Below are 24,180 nucleotides of genomic sequence, written 5' to 3'. Positions count from 1 at the left end.
AACATGAACACAGTGCAAATTTGAAAGAATTGATTTGTTTAAGCCTATAGAGAAATTAAAGCACTTCTCTGCAAATGTTAATTCAAGCATTCCTAGTTAAAATTCTAGGCATGTTTGTACATAAACATGAGCTGTTAGAGTTACACATGGTTCAGTCCAGCACTGTGACCAGATTGTTTTAGATTGGCAACCAAGAAGGAAAAAATCCAAAACAGTCCAAAACAAGCTCCTGTGAAGAAATTTTAACTCCATACTGTTCAGAGGCTGTATAGTGAGGAAGACAAGGAGAATCAGAATCAAAGTCAGTTATCTTCTGGCCATGTGGTCACCATCAGGCATCACTTTAACAGGGGCTGTTTCAGTCAACCCCAGTAAATGATCCCTGTACAGGTGGCCTCTGACTGTGATCTGAGGCTGCAGTTTTCATTCCAATAACTAATTTTGATTTTTCTACCTGTACACATTACCTTTTATGTACAGTGTTCTTTTGAACGTGTTTTTCTGTCATTTTGATCTTGCATATTTCCTCTGCTGAATTCTTCATGGCTGCTCTCTTTCAGCAGAAGCCTGATTTCCGCTTTCCTCATTTCATCTTATTAAAAGCTTTCCATTTTTCAGATTCATCCCAAGTTATCGCTGGGTTGAGTGCAGTGCTCTTCTTCTAGTAAAAAATTATTTATTTTTAGTTTTTTATGTGCTCTGTTAGGCGCAGGTAGTGCTGATCTTGCTAACTCAGGATGATGTATATTGGCATCTCCTTTTACTAACTCAAGGATGGAAGCTTAAAACAGCCTGGTGATTCACAATTGTTGCTGATTGACCATTGCAACTACTGTCTCTGTTGTGTTTAGTTCAACTTCCATTTTAATAGTTGCTGTCACTCGTTAACATTCATCACTGAGCTTCTGTGTTGGGTTTACATGGCAAGGGTGACTTCTGCGAGAAGTAGGTAGAAGCTTCTCCTGTGTCCAAGAGAGCCAGTGCCAGCCCGCTCCAAGATGGATCTGCACTGGCCAAAGCTGAGCCTGTCAGTGATGGTGGTAGTGCCAGTGGGCACTGTATTGAAGAACAGGGGAAAGATTCTGCCCCATAGCAGTTGCAGGAGAGGAGTGAAACTATGTAAGCACAGCAGCCCTGCAGACTCCAAGGTCACTGCGGAAGGTGAGGGAGGAGGTGCTTCAGGCCCTGGAGCAGAGGGTCCAGTGCAGACAGTGGTGAAAATCATGGTGAAGCAGCTGTGCCCCTGCAGTGCATGGAGGACCCTGCACTGGGGTGTGTGGATGAAGGAGTCTGAGCCTGCAGGAAGTCTGCACTGGGGCAGGTTTCCTGGCTGGACCTGTGGCCCCATGAGAGAAGAGCCCATGCTGAAGCAGGTCTTGTGACCCTGTGGGGAGCTCACTGTAGAGCAGCCTGTTCCAGAAGGATGGCACACTCTGGAAGAGATCCATGCTGAAGCTTTTTGCCAAGAACTGTAGCCCCTGAGATGGATTCACATTGGAGAAGTTTAAAGGACTGTCTCCTGTGGGAGGGGCCCCACACTTCAGTGGGGAAAAAGTAAGATGAGTCCTTCCCCTGAGGAGGCAGAACTAACCCTAACCCTGTGGAGAACGAAAGAAGCAGCAGAGACAACTTGTGATTAACTGACTGCACCTTTGTTCCCTGTCCACTTGTGCTACCTGGGAGAGAGGAGGTAGAAAAAAATTGGGAGTGAAGTTAGGCCCAGGAAGAAGGGAGAGCTGCGAGGAAGGTATTTTTAAGATTTAGCTTTATTTCTTATTGTCTTACTCTGACTTGCTTGGTTATAAATTGATATTCCCCAAGTCAAGCCTGGTTTGCCTCTGATGGTAAATGTTGAGTGATGCCTCTCTGACGCTCTCTTGACCCAGGAACATTTGGTTGTATTTTCTCTCCCTTGTCCAGCTGAGAGAAGCAGCTTTGGTGGGTACCGGGCATCCAGCCAAGTTCAGTCCACACCAGCTTCATGTGCAAATAGCCAATGTCTACCTCTTTAAAGCCTTTTCCTCTCTAGAGCCTTTTCACTGATCAGTCATAAGAGAAAGTGTTTGGATTCTTTACATTTTGACATTCAATATGATGGCTTTTATGTAAGTTCTTAAATTATTTTTCAGTAATTCCAACATCTTTTATATTGTAGGTCATGCAGGAGTGTCTGCCAGCATGATGAAGAAAAGAACATCCCACAAGTAAGTTGTTGATATATTTACTAAAGAATAGCTCTCAGTAACTGGAAGTACTGTTCTAGAAATATATCTGATTGTTCCACTCTGTTTTTGAAAACTGTGGAATAATATTCAGTCTGTGTATGTGTGTAGAGTCAGACTTTTAATCCTTTCAGGAGGGTAGTAGGGTAAAGAAAGCCCCACAGATAAAGTTTTAAATGTTGTTTTGACTGTTAATATTATATTTTTTTAAATACAATTTCGAAATTCTTCTGGAATCAGTAGAGAAGGATTTTCAGGCCTAGCTTAGCCATGTCTACTGTAGGATGTTTGTTCTCTGGCGCAGAGTTCTTGCAGTCACCTGATCAAAAAAACCTGCAAATCATCCTTACTAAGAACCCAGTTGGGAAGGAATCTCAGATATATCTAATCATAGATAGCATTGTAACTATAGTGTTGGAAAAAATTTTTCATTTTTAAAAAATAAAGAATGTACTGAAATACTTCTGTAAGGAAGTTGCTGTTAGTATGTGAAGGAAGGATACCTGCTTTTGCTACACTTTCATGGCATGTATTTTTCCATCTTCAACATCTTATATAGTGGCAGCTGAACACTGGTGAGTAGCTGTGTGAAAGTAGAGGTAACCTTCTGGATATAATTGGTCTTAGTGTCATGCAGCAAGATACCGTATCTGGCTGTATCTGGTGAGAGAATTCTAAGCTGGGTAAGTGGGAAACTTGAAATGTTACCAGCTGTTTGTAAGTGTAAAGTCATATAGTGTGTATCAATCACAGGCAATTTGTTTGGCACGTTTATTTTCCACAGTTAATCTAGTTAATCACTATTAACAGTGTTAACTGTTTCCCAGGGACAACACTTGATGTTAAACTACTCTGATGCCTTCCACCAGCTCATCATTATCCATTCTTGTCTATCTTCATAGAAGGCAAAGAGAAACATTTTTTTGTCTAGGGGCAGGTAGAGTTGGTTAAACTTTAATTTCTCTTGTTCTCTTTCAACCGCTCAGAGAAAGGAGTGTATGATGGGAAGACTATCAGAGGTGGGTTGCCTTTTGTACTTGAGGGTGGCTAGATTTGTCTTTATTGTTGTGTTAATATACACTTATTTAAATAACTAAATAGGCTGTAAACTTATTAGCGTAAAAGCTTTTGTGGGACATAAGAAGTTTTGATCTTAAGTGATATAATTTTGAGGTGTTTAATTAAGCATCCAGCTCAGTTTTATGTTAATTTAGCCTAGTTCAATTTTTTATTACTTAGTTAAGGTTTTTTTGTACCAGGCGAAGGAGACTTCTTGCGTGCTGCCTGAGAATGAGGTGTAATAGTGGAACATTGTTTATAGTTTACCATAAATGAGTAGGATATGAATATGATGTAATACTGTATGCTGACACTACTCTGAGCCAACATGATCAACTGTGAGTTAGTAATGTACTTTGTCACTGATTTAGCTATTTATATAGTTATGTCCTCATTTAAGGAAAAAGAAAAAGAAGCCTACTAGCACTCAAAGGCCATTGAGATTTTAAAGGTTTGTGTCAGAAGGTTTGTGGCAGAGGAGGGAGCAAGGCATGACTAAGTAAGTGAGGCTGTGATAGAATGAGCAGTGTGGATGAGCCTTCTGAACTCTTTAAATAGCAGTTAACTATTTGGCAGACAATACCCTTTTCTTTAAAGGAAAGAGGGGCCCACAACCATTAAGTCTTTTGGAGATGATTCCAGTGGTTTTAGGGCAGTTCTTCCAAGCGCTCTGTCTTGAGTAGTGGTGATCTCTGCCAATATGAAGCTGACCTCACTGGGATCAGATCAATCAATAAATTCAAAAATGTCATTCTTTCCACGCTTAGTGTATAAGGATAGTGCAAGATCTAGCACAGGTATGAAGCAATCCTTTCTTCATAGCCTCTCCAGATTTCTTGTAGTTAGCAATTCAGAGACTTGGAGGTGTAGGTTATAATTGCAATTTATTACAAGTGGACTTAAACATTTTGAAATTTTGATACCACTTTAATGTAACGTGCTCTTGGCTTCTGCAGCATCCAGAGCTGAAATTCACAACTTAATGAATTTTTTTATTTTTGAAGGAGTACAGAACATACTTGAAAACTTCTGTGTTAATTAACATGCCTCATAGTCGGAATATTCTAAAAAGTAGTTAATAACAATTCTCAGATCACCATTATGTTATTAGTCATAGACATGAGTTAGATCACAGTTGTATTACGTTTTGTATCCTATTTTCAATAACTTTTATTTTGTACCATGAGAAATTTGAAGGCATACTGACCACTGCTACTGTACTGCTTCTATAATATTTTATCATTTTCATTCCGGTTTTTCACAGTTCTGCATGTTTTGCATATCTGAGAGATGTCATTTTCTTTCATCCTTCTGGTTTTTTTTTTCCTTTTGGTGTTTTTCTGAGATGACATGATAAGGATAAAAAACAATCAACAACAAAACTTTAATGAGTAACTTTGTAGGTTACTGGGCATTGCCATTCCTATTTTTATAAATGCTAGTTTGTGGTTTAAGCACCACTCTCTGGTAATAGCTGACTTTTCTGCTAGCAGTCCTCTGCAGTTCTGAGATATGTTGGTTTCCCAGATAGCAGTAGCCAAATTAAAGTTTGTGTAAGGACCATATAAACACAGCTTTAACATCTGGGCAGATTTCCTCCTGACTGTGTAGTCTTTATAACATTTCCAAAGTATCTGGTTCTGATAATGAAACTTTTTCGCATTAGGTTTTTATTTAACAGCATACAGCCTGCAAGATAAAGAAGAGGATCAGAAACTTTTGGGAATCGAAGGGCCGTTTACAATGATGATGTGTCTGATGTGTCAAGAACTACTTCCAGGACTTGCTATTTTCTGTTTATCCTGGCTTCGTTTCTTACATGTCTAATTGTTTTCAAATATTCAAGAGCAAATGTCTGTGGAAATTTTAAATACTGTTTTAATGAAAGAGAAGGAAAAATTGTGTTGGACATTCTGGATAGAACATCATAGAAGGTTATCTGAGTAACTTGATTTATTACAAAAATGGCACGCTGTTGAGGAAAGGAGTTTTGGTTACTTGGTTGTCTTACATGGAAGTACATTCATAACGTACTTCCTAATAGTTAGAAACTTTTGCTTGCTTTCTTACCATGTTCAGATACAAGAAGTATGTTTTCCTTGATAATTTACGAGTTTCCTTGATAATTTAATTAGATAGTTTGAGTATCTGATTTGTTATAGTATGGACCACTTCAAATGAGAAGTGAGCAGCTGTTCAGTTATGCAACCTTCAAACAAAAATTTGAACTGCAAGTACATGTAGTGGGTACTTGATTTGTAATTAAATTCCTAATAATCTTTGCTCTATGAGGCATTATAAACCTGTTTGAACTCAGTTATGTTATCTTCTCCCATCTTTTTTTAGAATGAGTGTAAAGCTTTCTACCGTATTGTTCCAAATAAATATTAAATATTATGCTTTGTAGTCAGAAAGTAAAAGTTCACTATGAGGTTGAATATCAATAGCATTATAATTTTTTTTGAAAGATGAAATGATGAGCAACATAAACTGCTTAAACTAGACAAAGCAATGTCAGTTTAAACTTTCTTTATTTCTAGTAGTTTTTATTCCCTTCTGAATGAACCAGTGTTCCATTAGCACTAATTAAATGAATCGAATACAAAACAACCTCAATTTTGTGCTGAGAACCTGATCTCTGAACTTATTCTGTAATAGTAAGCTATTACTGACACTTGTTACAATTAGAAACACATATATATACTTGAGTAGAGCTAGAATCTGAAAGTACATTCTAGTTTTTGCATAAAATTAGATCCAGCTTTGTGGGAGAGTTTTTCTTCATAGGAACTCAAACCTGTTCCAATTATCTGTGCTATCAAGGTTAGGAATCAAAACGGCAGCCTGATCTTTGGAAACCTCAAATGATAACAAAAGTGAAATTTGAAAATATCCTTGCTAAGATCTTCATGATGAATTAAAATCTGGAGGTGGGACAAGTACTGAAGTTAATTGTGTATCTTGTTTTTAATAGTTATGGTTACAGTTATGATACAGTGTTAAACATTCCAATATCATATTGTGAGTGTATTATTCTGAAATACTGCTTCCAGGATTTCAGTGGTATGATTGTTATCTGTGTTTTTTGGATCATCTAGGGACTTCTATGAGAGCATTAATCATATCTGGAGCCTTTTTCTTTGCTCACTATCTCTAATCTAAGGAACAATATTGCCTTCTGCAACTCATCATCTTTTAGATGTTACTTTTAAGCTAGTTGTGTGCACATATTACTGCCATTGAAATGATGTGTGCTACAAGTAGTAGCTCAAAAATTTGTTTTACAAATAGTTGATATCCAGGAGAATTTTGTATATTCTTATAATCCCCCTTAGTTTCTTCCATTTGTGTTCAAAATTGTGTTTTTAATAGCTGCATAAAACAAAACTTGTATACCACTTTCAGTGATTTGGAACTGTCAAATAGCTGACATTACAGTTCATCAGAATAGCAGCTGTTACTTACCAGAGGGAATTTTCATGCCAATTCCATGATAATATCAGAAGGACAAAAAAGTTACTTGATCTGTTTTCCACATAAAGGAGTATCCCCTCTCTGGCCATTTACATTACATGCAGTTTTTAATTTTCCATATTAAATATGGAAGTGTTGTTGCTGTCATGTGTCTTTAAAACTACTTGGAATCAAAATTACCTGTAAATGAAGGAGCCAATATTTTCCTCAGGTGAAAATAGGTCTGTTTTAGGGAAAACAAACATTTTGAAAGAATTTCAGTCAGCCACATAATGCTTGCACTTTCTTCCTTCTGGGAAGGAGTTGTTTACTGTTCTGCAGAGAGTAACAAGGTAGTAAAGTTGTAGCACTGCCAGGTAACCTTGTGTTTTGAGATTTGATCAGGTGAGTTTCACTTTTGACATTCAGTGTAGCAAGGGATAGGATTTGTTATTTTGGTTTAAGCAAACTACATTTAAAATTTACTGCTAGGAAACTGAACTTATACAGCATGTCAAAAATGTGTCACTACTTCTAAGTATGTTTTTCTTCTTTCCAATTAAATTTTATTAGCTTTATGACCTAATTTGAATAAGGTATGCTAAGCTATAAAATATATTGTCATGTAAAAGCATACGGTTATTTTTTGAGGCAGATTATGTATGTACCTGTTTAATATTAATGTTTGTATCTGTGTACAGAAAACATAGAAACAATGTGGGACCAAGCAAACCTATTTCTCAGCCACGAAGAAACATTGTAGGCTGCAGGATACAGCACGGATGGAAAGAAGGAAGTGGACCTGTAACACAATGGAAGGGCACAGTTCTTGATCAAGTTCCTGTAAATCCCTCACTCTATCTCATAAAGTATGATGGATTTGATTGTGTGTATGGACTAGAACTTCACAAAGATGAAAGAGTTTCAGCACTTGAAGTTCTTCCAGACAGAGTTGGTAAGTGTTTGGGTTTTTTCTCCTAAATAGATATACATATTGGCTGACATTTATCACCAAATGTTTTCCCTGCAGACTTCCCCCAGATAACCCATGACTACTTAAATGTTACTGCTCAATTTCACTTTTGTCTCATGGTAGGTAATCTAAATGCTTTGATTTTTTTTTTCTATTCCAACAAATTTTGATGATGCTAGTGAGTGCAATTGCTGTCTTCTGTCTTTAAAGTAGTATGCAGTACATTCTGTAGTTTTCAGATTAACATTGATATTTCTGTTAAAATTTCAACTCTAAGCCATCTAGACTGTGTTGTCTATTTTGTGTGTCTAACAGTAATAAGGTTACATTTTTTCTTGTACAACCACCATGTACTATAATAATGGCTGGAAGACGTTTTCTAAGTGAATTAACCTGATGAGTAATAATGCTTTTTGTTTTACAGAATTAGCACTTGGATTGTTAAACTGCAGGTTTTTCAATCCACCAAGTTTGATATCTACTCAAGTAAACACTAGTTTGTAAATAGAAAAAGCTCTTGCCTCTTCTAACTGCAAAGGAATTGGTTACAATTCCCCAAAAGTTGAATTAATACCATCATGGAACTGTTTCTGCCTCTCCCTGCTCAGTGTCTAGTTAAAGTACAGAGTCTCTGCTGCTTGACTGATCTCCTGTTAGCTTACATTGTGATTGTTCAATCACAGGGAGTACAATAATTCATAATTATTTTAACAACATTCTGAAGTTCTTAGTTCTGCAGCACTAAACTCTCTGGAATGGACACTATTTGTTTTGTGTATGAATTTACCAACTGCCAATAAGATTTGTGCATTAATCAGCATAAAGGTTATTTTTACAAAGACACATTTTGAATGAATTTCTGAAATGCTGTCGTTTCAGCTTCGTCTCGAATTAGTGATGCCCACCTGGCAGACACAATGATTGGTAAAGCCGTGGAACATATGTTTGAGACAGAGGATGGCTCAAAAGATGAATGGAGGGGGATGGTTTTGGCTCGAGCTCCTATTATGAACACATGGTTTTATATTACCTATGAGAAGGATCCCGTCTTGTACATGTACCAGCTCTTAGATGATTATAAAGAAGGTGACCTTCGCATTATGCCTGATTCAAGTAAGTAGGCCACTTATGTTGGGATCCATAAAATTAGAGGGTTTTGAGGAAATGGTAAAAAAAACAGGCCTCAGACAGCAGATTTGTGAGCATTGCTAATGCAGCAGAAAGTTTTCTAAGCTGTAGCACAGACGTGAGAAATAGAACAATAAACCTTTGCGATTTGCCCTTTTAGGTTGCAACAAGTTTATCTAATGTATATCTTTAGAAGGTTAATATGAATGAGTCTCTGTGCTTAGTCTCTCATAAACGAGCCATTGTGTTAGAGAAGAAATCTTTATTGTGTTAACTACAGTTACGTGTGTTTCATATGATTGGATAGAATTATTGTCAATACATTGATGCTCTATGTGTGACTGGCTGAAACCTAGGCTGAGATGGCTTTATGCTATGCTGTAACGTTACGTTTCCTTAGCATTCCATTTGTATCAGTGAGCTGTTCACATCTGTTGTCTCCATTGTCCTAACAGTGTACTGAGACTGATGTTTGAAATAAACAGCTCACGGCACTGATTTTGGGTGTCCCGTCCCTGTTCATGGTTGTATATAACCTGCCAACGGCAAAAAGTTACTGTTTTCTTTTGACAGCTTTTTGTGTTAAACATTTAGCTGTGGTTTATGTGTGGTCAAGACAGGTGACAAACAACCATCATATTTGATATGCCATTTAATTTTTTTTTCAGTGTCACAGCTAACAAATGTGGTAGTACAAGAAAGAACATCTGTGTTAACTGCTGAAATATTTAACTTTTCATAGCAGTGGCATATGCAGGGTAATACCTTTTCATAATTAATCCTAATTCTGCTGAAAATATGGGTGTGCTACCGTGAAAGACTTTACATTTTGGTTTTTTAGTGGAAATTTACAAGCCAGAAATCTTCCACTGCTGTTTTCTTATAGAAGTATCATGTTTTGTGGAGTTGGCTCTTATTTGTGTCTCTGAAGCAGTTCTTGTGGGAATGAATATTTGGGGTCAGACTGATATAGTAAGAACAATTTCACTAGCTATGTGTCTTCAGTGTGAAAAACTTCTTGAGTAGTTGCTTGTGGGAAAGAAGTACTTATTTTTTGAAATTGATTTTCTCTCACATATTGTAACACTAGTAAGAAAAGATTTCCTCTTAGTATCTTTCCTGTCATTTTGGATGAAGTAGTCTTCTTCAGGACTTCTATTAGTTTAGGAGGCTTTTCACAGAATCAATATTATTCTAGAGATTTAGATAGTCAGTTCAAAGAAAGAGATTAGAAAGAATACTTTGGGTTTACTTCTCCTGTGTAACAAAGCCCTTTTTGACAAAAGCCATCTGGGATTTAAAGAAAATTATTGTAACTAATACATATGCAAAGCACTATGTAGCCAACCACTACAGTTATCCAATTAGTAATTAGTCTAGTTTGAGATCATCTTCTTTTAGATGCACCACTGGTAATGATCTACTGGCAGAATAAAAAAGTGGCACTTATTTGCATAATCTCTGTGTTAATGATCTGTGTTTAGATTACCATCTCCTCTGGCCCTAGCAAAAAGCAACATCTCTGATGCTTTAAAGAAGGAACCACAAATGTTAATGGAAAAAAGTGGTCTTCCTCTTCTTAAAGAAATAAAGCCAGCTCTTTCAGATTTGAATGTTAAAATAACTTGTTCTTTGTATTAACCATCAAAACAGACTAGGAATGTATTTTAAGTCTGCTTTGCTTTCTTCCACCTTGGGAGTAGGGAAAGCTTAAACGCTTTCTTTCCATTTAAATCTTAATTGGTTTTAGTGCACTTTACCCTCTGTGCTTGCCAAAAGATTATTGCTTACTGATTTTCTAAACACTTCTAAGTATTTGCTTCCTTTCCTGAATGTGAGTGCTTTCCAGATATTTTGAATCATGTCCTTGACTCAACAACTGGATGTTAGTATTTTGGAGTAGTATTATTCAAAATCAGATTTTAGAATATCTACAAATACTTCTATAAATTTGGTGGAACTTGCCATAATGTTATAAATAAAATTTCTAGGGTGCTGTCCCTTATCAAATATAGGTTCTGCACATATGAGGAGACCAAATAATAGGTAATTTGTTTTAACCTTTTTTCTTTTTGTGAGGGGAAAATATAGTGCTGGATCTGATACTAAAACTTGGCCTACACTTCTAAGTGAAAATGTAGGAGTTGAACTTGCATCTTTGCCTAGAAATATAAAACTCATACTAAGAGGGTAATAACTCTGCATGACAATGCATTCATAGCAGAAGTGAAAAACAAAAACCTTCTGTTTGCAAGACTTTCAAAGTGCAAATGCAAGCCAGTCTATTCATTCCCTGTTGGGTTTTTTTTTCTTCTTTAAGAGTTTTTTCACAGCTCTCAAAACTCAAAATAAAATTGGTAGAATCTGTAAGGGATTCTTAATACAAACTTGTAACTAAATTATTAATTTAAAAGCTTATGATTTCCAGAATAAAAGCCACATTAGATATTGCAACTGCTTTAGAAAGTTTTCTGTAGAATACAAACTACAAGTTTATCTGAATTAGGAATCAAAGAAGAGGAGTTGAGAAAGAAGATGTGGTTAGCTTTCAGTTCTCCACACAGTACTTTTTACCCTTTATCAAGTTCCGTAATTGGCTTGTATCCAATCACTTGGCATGCTACAAATCACACCTTTCATAATCCAGATTTAGCATAGGGATTGGCCGGTTAGGTTTTGCCAGAGAGGAAAATAATACAGTCAGATTTTACCAAAATTTCTCAAATATGGAGTCAAAAGTCCCTTTTAATAAGGAGTTGACACCTACTACCATTTCAGAAGAGATGCTTCTGTTGTAGTTAAATGCACGCATTGAACCTTTGAATAATGTGTGTGGGAAGAGGGAAGTTAAGTTAGGGTACCTTTCTGCTAAGTAGATACAATGCCTTTTTCTGCTCATTCAGCAGAAATTCAGCTATCTACAGCCATTTTCTACAACTTGTGCATACACCCTCCTGTCAAAGTTTTACTTCTCTTACCAAAGGGCTATTTTTGTCTTTATAACACTGAAGACAGCATTGCTTGAAGACTTTTTCTGCAACTACTTTCTACAAGCATGGCAATTGTTAAATGCTTGTCTGAATGAAATTAAGTAATCTGTTTACAAATTCTAATTGTTTTGTATGAGTTTTAAAGATGACTGTGCAGTTTTCTTTCATAGTGCAAAATTTTATAAAAATGTCTACTAAAGCATGCTGGGTTTATGTTACAGATGATTCACCTCCTGCAGAACGGGAACCAGGTGAAGTTGTGGACAGCCTGGTAGGCAAACAAGTGGAATATGCCAAAGAAGATGGCTCGAAAAGGACTGGCATGGTCATTCATCAAGTTGAAGCCAAACCATCTGTCTATTTCATCAAGTTTGATGATGATTTCCATATTTATGTCTACGATTTGGTGAAGACATCCTAGACATCATCATGAACTTTTGCCAAATTTGTGGAACTATTAAATGTAAAATTTGTAGACACAAAGACTCGACTGCTTTCCAGTTTAACGAAAGCTTAAATGTCCCTGCGAACCCACAATCTCTGCCAGCAAAACTGTTTTGTTCTGAGTAATACAAACATGACACATTTTGTGTAAAAGAACTCCTTTTCTTGAAGGAAGTCAGTATGTTTGGGCAGGAGGGAGTTAAAAGCTAAGAACAGCTGCAAATTCAAGCTGTGTAAAGTTGATCTAGTGTTGTAATCATTAATCTAAATTTTTTCATAGATTTTGACTTTTTCTTCAATCTTGCACTCACTTGTTCAACTGCCACATGCAAGTGTAGTTTGATATTTTGATACGCCTTCTTTTGTAACATTAAATTTAATTTCTTGGATACTGGCAGTCCTTGTCTTCAGGGTTGGGACAGAGGTGACTTTTCTGAAAGGTTTAAACAGTTGGTGCAGTATCAAGGAGTGCCTAACCCAAGTAACATCAATCTGCTGTGTTTTTACACTTTATTTCAAATTTAGCTTTTTAAGAACTTGCAGTGTATGGAAATGCTTGTGCATTTTTTACTAGTCACAGGGCAGTAGGATATCAAGTGTTGGATTACGCACCTTTCAGTGAAAAGGCTTTAAGCTATAAAATTACATTTAATCTGTATAACCACTTAATTAGAATATGCAGGTTAATGGCCCATATTTACAAGTTGTAGGAACCAGTAAAATACATGCAACAAGGCTGCCTTCAATCCTAAATGTTGTACTTCTTTCTTTGTTTGTTATACACACTTCTTAGCAAAACCCAAGTGCTTGGTGCCACAACTCTAACAGTATATATGCTACTTCAGAAGACTTTAGACTACGCATTGGCATCAGTAGTCTCTCATTTAAAATCAAAACCTAGGAACCTGAATGTTTGTGTGTGGACTTAGAAGCCTAACAGTAGTTAATATTTTCCATGATAAATACAATCTTACACCAGGGGAGTGGGAGGGGATGTCCTTTTACAGTGAAGATGTAATTTTAGAGAAGGAGAAGCATTTGTTGCCTTCTGCTCAGTCTGTTGCATTCCTTTGTTTGGTTTGCTTTTAATAATTTTGGTTCAAGAAGGCATCTTCCCGGTTTATTCTTTTTCTGGCTTTTCCACTTAAGGAGTGTCTGGAAAAATCTACAATTTAAGCCTGTTGTTGCCTTTTGTGGTGTACATTGTACTTGCTTTGAGGTATGCTGTTAACATTAATTTCATTCTATGAACACTAGAGTTCTGCATGCCAGTGGTGTACTATCTAATGGAAGCTATAAGGCAGTCTCAGTTGTTGTCATCTGCATTAGATTGTGGATGTAAATAGCAGCCCACAACTGCAAAATCTTTTCATGGTTATAATCTTGCAAGATAGTTGTAAATGAAAATTAGGGTTTCCTTAAGTGTGGCAGCTTTTAAAAATAATGGAATTGGAACAACAGTGCAGCACAGCAACAAGGTTGTCATGTTACAATAAATGCAGAGCTCTGCAAGTTTCAAGAACTGCTTCACAGAAGTACAGAACGTGAAGACAGTTAACACTGTTGATGGAAGGAACAAATACCCTGATATCCAGCTGTGTGCCATTAGTGGAAGAATGCAGGAGCTGTTAATCAGAGGACAGAGGTGCAGATGACCTCTGTTGTGGGTATTCCTGATATTGAAGACTCAGTGGTTTAAGCCCCTTTCTGTCCATTTTTTTGCCTGATTTCATATTTTAGCCTTAAGGCTTGTGCCTCATTATGCTGTTGAATGGTAATAAATACTCTCCGTATAAATATGATACCTTAATTCTTTGTCCATTGCTACTATATTGCATTATGTCCAGTATTTCATCATGGGCAACCAAAGGCAGGCTATTGTCTTTCAGTGAATAGCTTCCGATGCAGTCCTTATGCAGTAAGTACCTGAGTCGTAAATGTTTCTTGTGTTTGAACAAAGTGAGCAGATTTGCAACACAGTGTTTTCATCCTGCAGATCTGTTGTGTTTTCTATTGACTCTTAAGAGTCCTGCATGTAAATCTCAAAGCTGAGCCTGGCTCCGTGAGCCCAAGTCGATAATTGTGGCACAGGAATGAGTGAGTGTATTAATTACACACAAGATACATGGATTACCTAGTACACTGAGCTTGGGGCTATATTTCTGAGGAATAAGAGGTTTGTTTTGAAATATCTGAGGTTTAGGTCTACTGGAACACTTCTAGAATTAGGCTTGCATTTGTGGGTTTTCTGCAAGCCTATTGAATACACTATGTATTCTGACAATTAGAGTATAATCTACAAACTGTAAATTTCACTGTCATTTTTGGATGTCCCCGTTTGTCTGTTGTGTGGATATTTTCACTTGGGGTTTTTTTGGGGATATTTTTTTTGTTTTGTTTTTTTTGGGTTTGGTTTTTTTCGATAGCTTAAACCACAGTTTTGAGGCTTGAGACTAATTCCACTCCCTGCCCATCTGCTTTGGGCTTTGTTTTAGGCTCATGTTTCAGATCTGCATGCAGTGCTTGCGTTACCCTGGTAACTAAATGTTGGTTCCTTGTTATAGGGGTTCAACATTACTTTCCAAAATCACATAGGGCTTGTGATGGCACAAGCCATGGATCTTTGTATAAAAAGTTATTCACCTTTCACATTTACCTGCTGTAGTATTGTTGTATATTGTGTGTGTGTGTGTGTGTGATGTCAGGCTGCCATGTAAAACTTAAAAGGGAAAAAAAAAACAACTTAAATGCAGACCATCCTTTTTTGCATGCTTAGAGGGTTAGAACATTCAATGTAACAAACTAAAGTTGCATGTTAAAATGTTTAGGTTTTTGTTTTGTTCTGTTTTTATTTTGTGTTCAGTTTTTTGTGAATTTGCTTATTGTGCTGTTTTAATGGTTGTTAGTAGGATTAAATGCACCGGTGAGACGAGCATAGTGCCAACGGAAGGTAATTTTCCAGTTGTATGTGTCATACAGCATTTGAAGGGACCATGTATTCTGTTGAGGAAAAAAATAAAATTTCAGTTGAATTGCAGAACACTACATTCTTCTTCTTTCTTTTGAGTGCCAAACCCTAAACTATGTTGGAGTAGAGATGGGGAAAACCCTTTTTGTTGGAATAGGTAGAAGCATTCTTTAAATGGATTGTTTAAACATAGGGGCTTTGTCTTCAGAGAGAATTGTCTAGTTGCATCAGGGAAAAGAATTATGGTAAAAACAGTTTCTGGTTCCTTGAAAATGCTGTGCTTTTTGTATTTTACATCATTAGTGCAATTTGGATGGTTCTTGGTATGTGTATAGTTCAGAGGTCTTCGTGTTCACATTTTTAAATTAGGTAATTAATTCATCTTTAGAGCTTGGTTTCTTTATTTTTACTTTATTTTGAACAATGTAGACAGTTCCCTGTTCTCTGCATTTAGAAGTATAAACACTTTAAATTGTTACTTAATTCTGTAAGTAATTTTTATAATTATGATGTAACTCTATCCTTAAAACATTTAAAATAAACCCTTTATGTGCAACTTATGCCTGTAAACTTTGTTCTCATGAGCAAAACACAGAGATGTGATTTCAGATTTTGAAGAAGCAGTTTCTTCATTTTTCTGATTGAAGGGGATTTATTATTTTAATGTTGAGCCATGTATGCTGGTATAATACTTGCCCTATGAAATATGTTTGCTTGCAAGATGGGACTTGCCTAAGGAAAACCATACTGTTAAATTGTATTTAACTAAACACAGAAAACTCCCCCCCCACCAGGGGCTGTGCAGATCTGTGAAACAGTCTCTATTTCCAGAGCACACAAAATGTCTTGGCAGTGGGGAACTGCAGAAGCATTTCGCATGTTTCAGTGTTTTGGTGGTACATTAATTTACTTTGAATTAAAGCAGTTTAAAATTTAATAAAGTGTATTGTTCTGGTGATAAAAACAAAGTTGATGCAAATTGGAGGTGATGAGGAAAGATGATAACATTACCATGTTGTGGATTTTCTAAAGTCTTCTATGTTGTTTTGAAGACTTTATGTGGTTTAATTACTAAGGCAGACTTCCCATATTGAACAGATTTTTCTTTATTACTTTTCTGATAATTAAGGGTGCATGACACTTAAAGGATGTGGTATAGTGGTAAACTTTGTAGTGTTAGGTTAACAGTTGGACTCAATGATCTGAAGGATCTCTTCCAACCTAAATGATTCTGTGATTCTAAACCATGTTTTTGGCACCAAGCTCATTTAGTCATATACTGAAGAACATGGAGAATATGGAGAATGCCAGCATGCATACCCAAGCCTTTTCCCTTAGTTCATCATCCAGTTTATTGTATCCTGTTGCCTTTGACATTGCTCCTAGTGAAGATTTATATTGTGTACATCTGTGATTAAGGAGAGTCTAAGACTTTATTCCAAAAAGTCTTTGCACCTGCGAAAAGTAGGTGTTTATCTCTGTGATCAGTCTGTTAAATTGTAGTTAACAACAGATACTTACACTTTGTGACTAATGCCTGAACCTGTTCTGTATTACCACTAATAAACCATCCTCAGTTTGGTGGCATCTTCCTCTGTATAGAGAAAAAGAGAAGGCTTAGAAAAGCAAAGATATTTTTGTTGTCTATCACTGCAGTAATGAACTCACTCCTGAGAGCTGGTTGCTTACAAGCTGACTTACAAGCATCTGAAATGTCTCTCAGATTTAAGAGGGTGATAGGGGTCTTACTCAGAGCTATTGTGTTAATGCTGCTGTATTGTATTTTCACATCTGTCAGGTTCCTCCTTGTCAATATGAACAGGTTAAATTTTCATGGGGAAAAAAAAAGTTATTCGCTCACTGAGTTATTTATTTTGACATAATTTTTTTTTTATATTCATGCTGTAAGCAGTGGAACCATTGATGACTTCAGGGGACTACTGCTTTCTGGAAAGGATAAAGTTCAGTAAGGATATTTTGGAGGAGGTTGGGCTGCTGTAATTTAAGATCATTAGGGTACAAAAGGAGAAGTAAAAATAGGTGAAGGTAATTAGAGGTGTGTTCTTTCATCCTCAAGCACTAGATAATAAAAGATTTTTACTATTTCACAAACTTTGAAGCATTATTTTCAATCTGACTCATTTTTCTTTCAGTAAGTTCCTGCCTCAGCATGTTACATCATTAACCTCTTTGCCAGTATCAGTAAATTACCATTTTAATTAATTTCAGGATTTACAGCCTGAGGAAGTTATCAAACTACTCAGGATTTTTTTTAAGCTCTGCTCTTCCCATTGCCTTGTGAGTTTCCTGATTTCCAGAGTGTAGAGCTCTATATGCACAGTGTCCACCTGTGTGTATATAACAGGATGCAGCTGAGATCTCAGCAGTGAAAGGATGTTCTACCCAGATCTGAGAGATGAGAGACAATTTTTTTTTAATTAAAAAAAAAACAACACAACTTTATACTACTTTAAACACACATTCTTGTTGATCAAAGTGATTCCTTGTAAACAGCCACTGAGGAGAGAGTGGTCTTATTTTTCTCTTTCTTTTATGGAAGATTAATCAGTGTCAGGGCCGCACTCATCTGAGTTTTGGGCTGATGCGTTTTGTTCCTGTGGCACTAGCTAGCTACACATGATGTATTCAGCTTTGAAATGGGCTGGGGGATGACTGATTAAATTACCTTCATAAAGACCTTTACCACTGGATAAAAGCTGTCACTAATTTATTTGATTTTGCATACTGTTCACTAACTCCTCACTATTTTTAGCTTACAGAGGCAGATGTCTAACTTGAACTTCCATTGATTTAATGAATTACGAAACATTAGCCTTTTAAGCTGTAAGAACAAAATAAATTGGCACTAACAGCAGAAGCACTAGAGAAGATAAAGTGATTAAAACGTTGTGCTTAAAGTGTTGGAAGACTGACAACAGCAGTTTTTGCAAGTAACTTTTCGATAGGATGCCACACATTTCATTATGGAAATTTGGAACCTGTTTTGCTGGGAATGCTCAATATTCTCCAGCATTTTTCATTTAATTCAGGTTATGCCTTAAAAGGATGTCATTCTACCTGACACAAAATCCTCTTCCATTATTACTGCAGCTCAGTGTATTGTCTACTCAGTAGCTCGTAGACAAAAAATAAAAAGGGAGTTACAGTGCAGTTGTGTGAAAAAGTGAGGCAGAAAACCTAACCACTCTGATTCAGAACTTCTGATGGTAGCGGGAAAGAAAATCCAAACAATATAAGGAACCGAGAATAAGATTTTATTCTAAAAGAACTGTCAGGAAGATTTAACAGGAAGATGCTCATATTATATGAGAAATGCATTGTGTTAAATTTTACTGAGAAGAAAAGAAAATTAAGATTAACTGCAATAGGTAGTGCTTTTTAATGTTGTAAATCCAAACATTATCCTAGCCTTTAACTAGGCTAGGATAAGATATTACTTAAGATATTGCAAGACTAGCAGTGTGCACAGGAGAAGATTCTTAGCATTTTGGCTTCCACAGATTTGGTTTAACACATGACAGTTGTCATATTTAAAATATAATCAAATTATGCAGGTAAATGGCCCAAAATAACACTGTATGTTCTAAAAATTATGAATATTTAGTTCAACAAATACCACTCTAGCAGATGACAAAACTACAACTACCTAAAATTACTATTAATTGATACTATCTAATCATACTCCTCTAGATAATACAAAAGCATGAAATGGAGATCTGAATTGCTTCAAATTTTTAAAGAATGTACTTGTATGTGGAAAATATCTGAAGAGTGCTAAAAACCTTACTGCAGAAAGCCTGTGCATTTCATGCTTTGTTTTGAGGTGCTCCTCTGTAGAGGACATTTTTTGCACTCAATATATGTTCAAGATTGCAAAGATAAGAATTGCTGACACCTGTGTCCTTTTGAGTCAATTAATAAAAAAATGTATTTACTACGCTGCCAGGGGCAGAAATTTGAATTCTTCAGACATTTGCTTGTCTGTAAACTACCTAATTATATCACTAAAAACATTTTGGAAATAACAAATGCAATTTCAAACTTAATTTTGGTTTTCTTAGCTGGGATTAGTCAGTACTCTTGCATGGCAGAGTAAAGGTGCAGAGTAAGCACCAGAGAAAATCGTGCTATGGAGTGAAAAATTACCTGCCAACTGACTGAAATCCTGAACTGCCTTTGGGATGGCACTGGGGTAGGAGGCTCCTGCAAGGTATGGCAGCAAATGAACCTGCTTATTACTGGCCTTTGGACAAGAGCTGTAACGGTATAAATACTTAGTTCTGAAGCAGTGATCCTTTCTTGACTGGACCAGATTAAGGTTGGTCCTGACCCATGCTCTAGTGGTCTCCTTGCAATGGGATTAACAACATAAGGAAGGCTCTGTCTTGATGCTCTGGTACTGGGAAAGTCCTGTCTCACTCTGTTACTTCTATTCAAGATCCAGGGCCATCTCACAGGAAGAATTTCTGTCAGAGCCACTTGGAGAGGCAGGATTAAATGTGGTTTTACTGTGAACATGAAAGACTTCTGTTTTGAGGCTTTAATACTTTTAATACTTTTTATGTAGAAAACAGATCCAGCCTTCTAGTGGCAGGTGACATAAACAGCATTGAAGTCTTTGCTTCCTGGACTCAACCTTCTGCATCTTCTCCATGTCCTGCTCGCAGTGATCTGTTCCTGTAGCTTAGCCCCAGAAGTATGTCTGGAGCGGCCATTTTTTCATAGTTAGCAGCCTTAACGATTTCTTCAATATGAAGATGACTGTGTTCAAGTAATTCCTCTTCTGAATTGTTTCAACCATAGAAGAAATTTTGGGATGAAGTTACTGAGATGCAAGAATTTAAAATAGAGGTATTAGGTGTACATGCCAAGTGTTGGCAGTAGAGAAGTTGTAGGTGGCCTTTGTGAGAAAACAGCTGGTGTTGCCCTTGTGTAGGACACAGCCAGCCTGAACAGTCCCACTACAGGACACTGCTGATCTCATTAGCCAAGCTATTGGTGCTGCCTCTGGAAAGCATTTTAGAGAAAGGGTACAAAATGCTGCAAGACAGCTGTGAGAAAAAAGTGAGTTTATGTGAGAGCAACAGCACTGCTGACACCAAGGTCAGGGCACAGTAAGGGGAGGAGGGTGCTCCAGTCATTGGAGCAGAAGTTCTCCTGGAGCCCTGTTAAAATCTGGTTTAAACCCAGAAGAGCAAAGGAAATTAAGTCTCTGTGTATAAAATAGACTTTCCATTTTATACACAGAGACTTCAGTTTATACACAGAGATTTATTTTATACACAGAGACCTAATTTCCACTTTGAAAACTGGAAATACACCCAAAAGCATGATTAAAAACAAATGAGGTTAGATGTTGGTGCAAAAAAAAAATTATTTTATAGTAAAAGGGAAGGGAAGGGAAGGGAAGGGAAGGGAAGGGAAGGGAAGGGAAGGGAAGGGAAGGGAAGGGAAGGGAAGGGAAGGGAAGGGAAGGGAAGGGAAGGGAAGGGAAGGGAAGGGAAGGGAAGGGAAGGGAAGGGAAGGGAAGGGGCATATGTGGGGCGATACGGAGAGAGTGGCAGGGGTTAGGTGGAAGCATATCACCTTCTAGACAAGCGACATCTCATTGCTCCCCTCCACCTGGTGTTCTTGAGGCTCCCCTGCGGCTGCCGTGCCCCCAGGGCACACAGACTGTATGGAACCCCGGGGATGGATGTACCTGTGGGCAGTGGGGATGTCCAGGTGCCTCCCTTGCAGGCCCGATCTGAAGGCGTCCCTTGCGGCGCTGCGGCTCTGTCGCACCGCGCTGCCGTGCCCCGGGCGGGCTCTGGGAGCCCTCGGGGGATCCTGTGGCAGCCCACGGCACCCCCGGGTCCTCGGTGTGGCTGCGGCTTCTCCGGGGCGAAGGGGCCCCTCGGCCGAGCCCTCTGCACAGCCGGCATGGGCGGCTCTCAGCTGCTCTAGCTGACTGGCCTTGTCAGGCACTTAGGACTGGATCATCTCCAGAGGTCTCTTCCAACTCCAACAGTTTTGTGTTTACATGAAGGAGCAGCAGAGATGGAGTATTATGAGCAGACCACTACCCCCTATTTTCCAGTTCCTTGCACCAGCTGGGTAGGAGGAGGAGGTAGAAAATTCAGGAGCAAAGTTGAGCTTGGGAAAAAGAGAGGTGGGAGGAAGATATTTTTGGCAGTCTTTCTTTGTTACCATCCTCCTCCTATTTTTTAATTTGCAAAAAATTAATTTTTCCTTGGTTAAGTCTGCCCTACCTTCAATGGTACTTAGTAAAGAATGTTTGTTTCTTCATCTCAACTGATGAACTTTCTCAACATTTTTCTCCCCCGGTTCTGTTGAGGAGGGGGACTGAGAGAGCAGCTGAGTGGGCTTCTGACAGTCATGCAAGGTTAACTCACCACAATAGCATAAGGATTTATTCTACTCAACTCTAATCAAGTTATGTATGATTTCTCTTTTCCTTGCCCAAGATGATTTTCTATGTAACTGAAAAGGATAGAATCATAAAATGTCTTGGATTGGAAGAGACTGTAAGATCATCTAGTTCCAAATCCCCACTATGGGCAGGGATTGCCCATGAAAATTACATGTGAAACCTGAATCTTTGACATCTGTCATTCTCTGCAGTTAATTGTCATTTTAGAGCTCTAAAGAACAGTCATTGTTTTCTTAATTCACGGTCAACCAAAGGAACAGAAAATAGCTTTCTTAGGCTACTTTTTGGGGAGGGAGTTGTAGTGGAGACTTCAGCCTATTTAGTGACATCGCTTTCTCAATTATTTCTGTGCTTCTAATGATTCTAAAATCAGAGCACATGGGACTACAGGCTACAGAATGTTACATATTCTGTGTATGTCTGTGTAAGGGGAAGGTCTTTGGGATTTTACAGTGGTTAGATAAAACATGTAAATGGCAGTGAATGCCAGCCTTAAAAGAACATTCCCTTAATTCAAACAGCAAAACCACAGCTTTCTTATGAAAAGGAGCATGCTAGACAGAAAAGTCTTGGGAGGATATCTACAAACCCATGAGAAAAGTGACTGCAGTGAGGTGAATGTGCTGTGCCGAAACTCTCAATGTGAACTCCTGCTACCAGCCGCAGCACAGCTGCATTGGCAGCTTGGTTATTGGCAGAACAGTATTCTAGCTTCAGCACTGCAAAACCTACACTGGCTTCTCTAGACCCAGTCCTTTTTTTTGCTAATAAATGATGACCTGAAACACAAGGTTTAATGAAATCATTCAATCTAGCTAGAAGAGAGGCTGCTAACAAGGTGAGCAGGAGTACATGCAGGCTGTCCCTTCCACAACTGAAGACTCTATTCAAGTTTTGCCAGAGGAAGAGGTTGTGCAGGTGCCAATTACTTTTGTATGCAGCTATCAAATTAATTAAAGCAACTGAAACTGCTATTATACTTATGGAGCCCCTCCTTGCAGCAGAGGGCTTGTGACAATCTGACCTTTTTCTTCAACCAAAACTCTGACAAAAATTAGAATTAAGTGGTGGTTGCTAGCAACTGTAGGGCACTGACCTAGATTCTGCACGAAGACTCAAAACAGCTTTACACTTCTCATAAGGCACATAAATGCAGGATCTAGTGTTGGATGACTCTGAACCTGAAAACCTCTAGTCAGAGGTCTCTTCAGACAAAAAAACCCTAGATGTCCCCTTTACTACATTAAACTGCCAAAAGGCTAGAGTGAAGTGAAAAGTGCGACTGAACTCAAATGAACTAGAGCAGAATTTTACCACAGTATTTTTCCATTTCTGCTGGTGAAAATGTTGTTTCTGTTGCCACACAGCTGCTGCTGTATTAGATGACACTGCATTATTTCCCTGGTATACCTGTTTGGAAGTCAGAAAAGTTACAGCACTGATATTTAGACTATCTAGCACTTGGTAATTTGAGATACACTGCTCAGGATAAAAAAGATTAAAAGGAAAAATATTCCTTGAAAACTCTCAAATCCAGCTAATTTTTAAACATTTTTAAGAGCATTCTTTCACCCTTTCCATATGTGTTATTTATTTACATCAACAGTGCTTATTAAACTGGGACCCAGACCTAATGTTGTAAATGTTTACTTAAAATTTGCTATTGTGGAACTAAAGAATAACCTGATTTGTACGGGGCTCACAAGGATCATTGAGTCTATCTCCAGGCCCTGGAGAGGACACCCTGCTCTTGCCTGAGAGCATTGTCCCAATGCTTCATGAACTCTGTCAGGCTGGTGCTGTGACCACTTCCCTGGGGAGCCTGTTCCAGCACCCAATCACCCACTGGGATAAGAACCTTATCTTAATATCCAGCCTAAACCTCCCCTGACACCATTTCAGGCCATTCCTGCAATGAGATCTCCCCTCAGTCTGCTCCAGGCTGAACAGACCAAGTGACTTCAGCCACTCATCATAAGGCTTCCCCTTAAGGCCCTTCACCATCCTTGTTACCCTTCTTTGGATGCTCTCTGATAGCTTAATGCCTTTTGATATTGTGGCATCCAAAACTGCACACAGGACCCAAAGTGAGGCCTCACCAGCACAGTGTTCTCTGATAATTATTGCCTCTTATTGCTAACAATCTGTTGCTTCAAAAACGGAAAACAAAAGAAAAGGAGATATAAACTTACAGTATCTTCTGTACTGAAATGTTTTGGTTATTTGGTAGCTGCTACAGCTCTCATTCAGTCTTGATGATGGCAGATGTCTTTGTGGTGAGAATACTAAGCTACATCCCAGTATCTCTTAGGAAGGAAAAGTAAGATTCCCTAACAGGTAACCCTTGATATCTACAGCAATAGGCACCAAAGAGTTGAAATAAAATTAATAAAATAGTAAGTAATTAAAATTAAAAAGTGTTCTACTTATTTGATTACTTTTCCCACTGGAGAAAAGCTGGCATTATTTCTTTTGTGTTTGGACGTTAG

The 24,180-nt window shown here is 37.8% G+C and overlaps 1 protein-coding gene across 4 annotated transcripts in view; it reads left to right on the top strand.

Moving 5' to 3' along the window:
* SPIN1 (spindlin 1) overlaps nucleotides 1-15,793 on the top strand; it is a 62,466-nt gene extending 46,673 nt beyond the window's left edge. For all 4 annotated transcript variants that reach the window (XM_059491798.1, XM_059491796.1, XM_059491795.1 and 1 more), the window contains exons 3-6: nucleotides 2,156-2,204; nucleotides 7,436-7,689; nucleotides 8,587-8,820; nucleotides 12,047-15,793. In XM_059491798.1, coding sequence (XP_059347781.1) covers nucleotides 2,156-2,204; nucleotides 7,436-7,689; nucleotides 8,587-8,820; nucleotides 12,047-12,246 — 737 coding nt within the window. In that variant the 3' untranslated portion in view covers nucleotides 12,247-15,793. The remainder of the gene's footprint in view (nucleotides 1-2,155; nucleotides 2,205-7,435; nucleotides 7,690-8,586; nucleotides 8,821-12,046) is intronic.
* The last annotated feature ends 8,387 nt before the right edge of the window (nucleotides 15,794-24,180 follow it).

This window comes from Ammospiza nelsoni, chromosome Z (assembly GCF_027579445.1).
Source record: "Ammospiza nelsoni isolate bAmmNel1 chromosome Z, bAmmNel1.pri, whole genome shotgun sequence".
NCBI classification, from domain to species: Eukaryota; Metazoa; Chordata; class Aves; order Passeriformes; family Passerellidae; genus Ammospiza; species Ammospiza nelsoni.
This window is presented reverse-complemented; position numbering and strand designations above follow the sequence as displayed.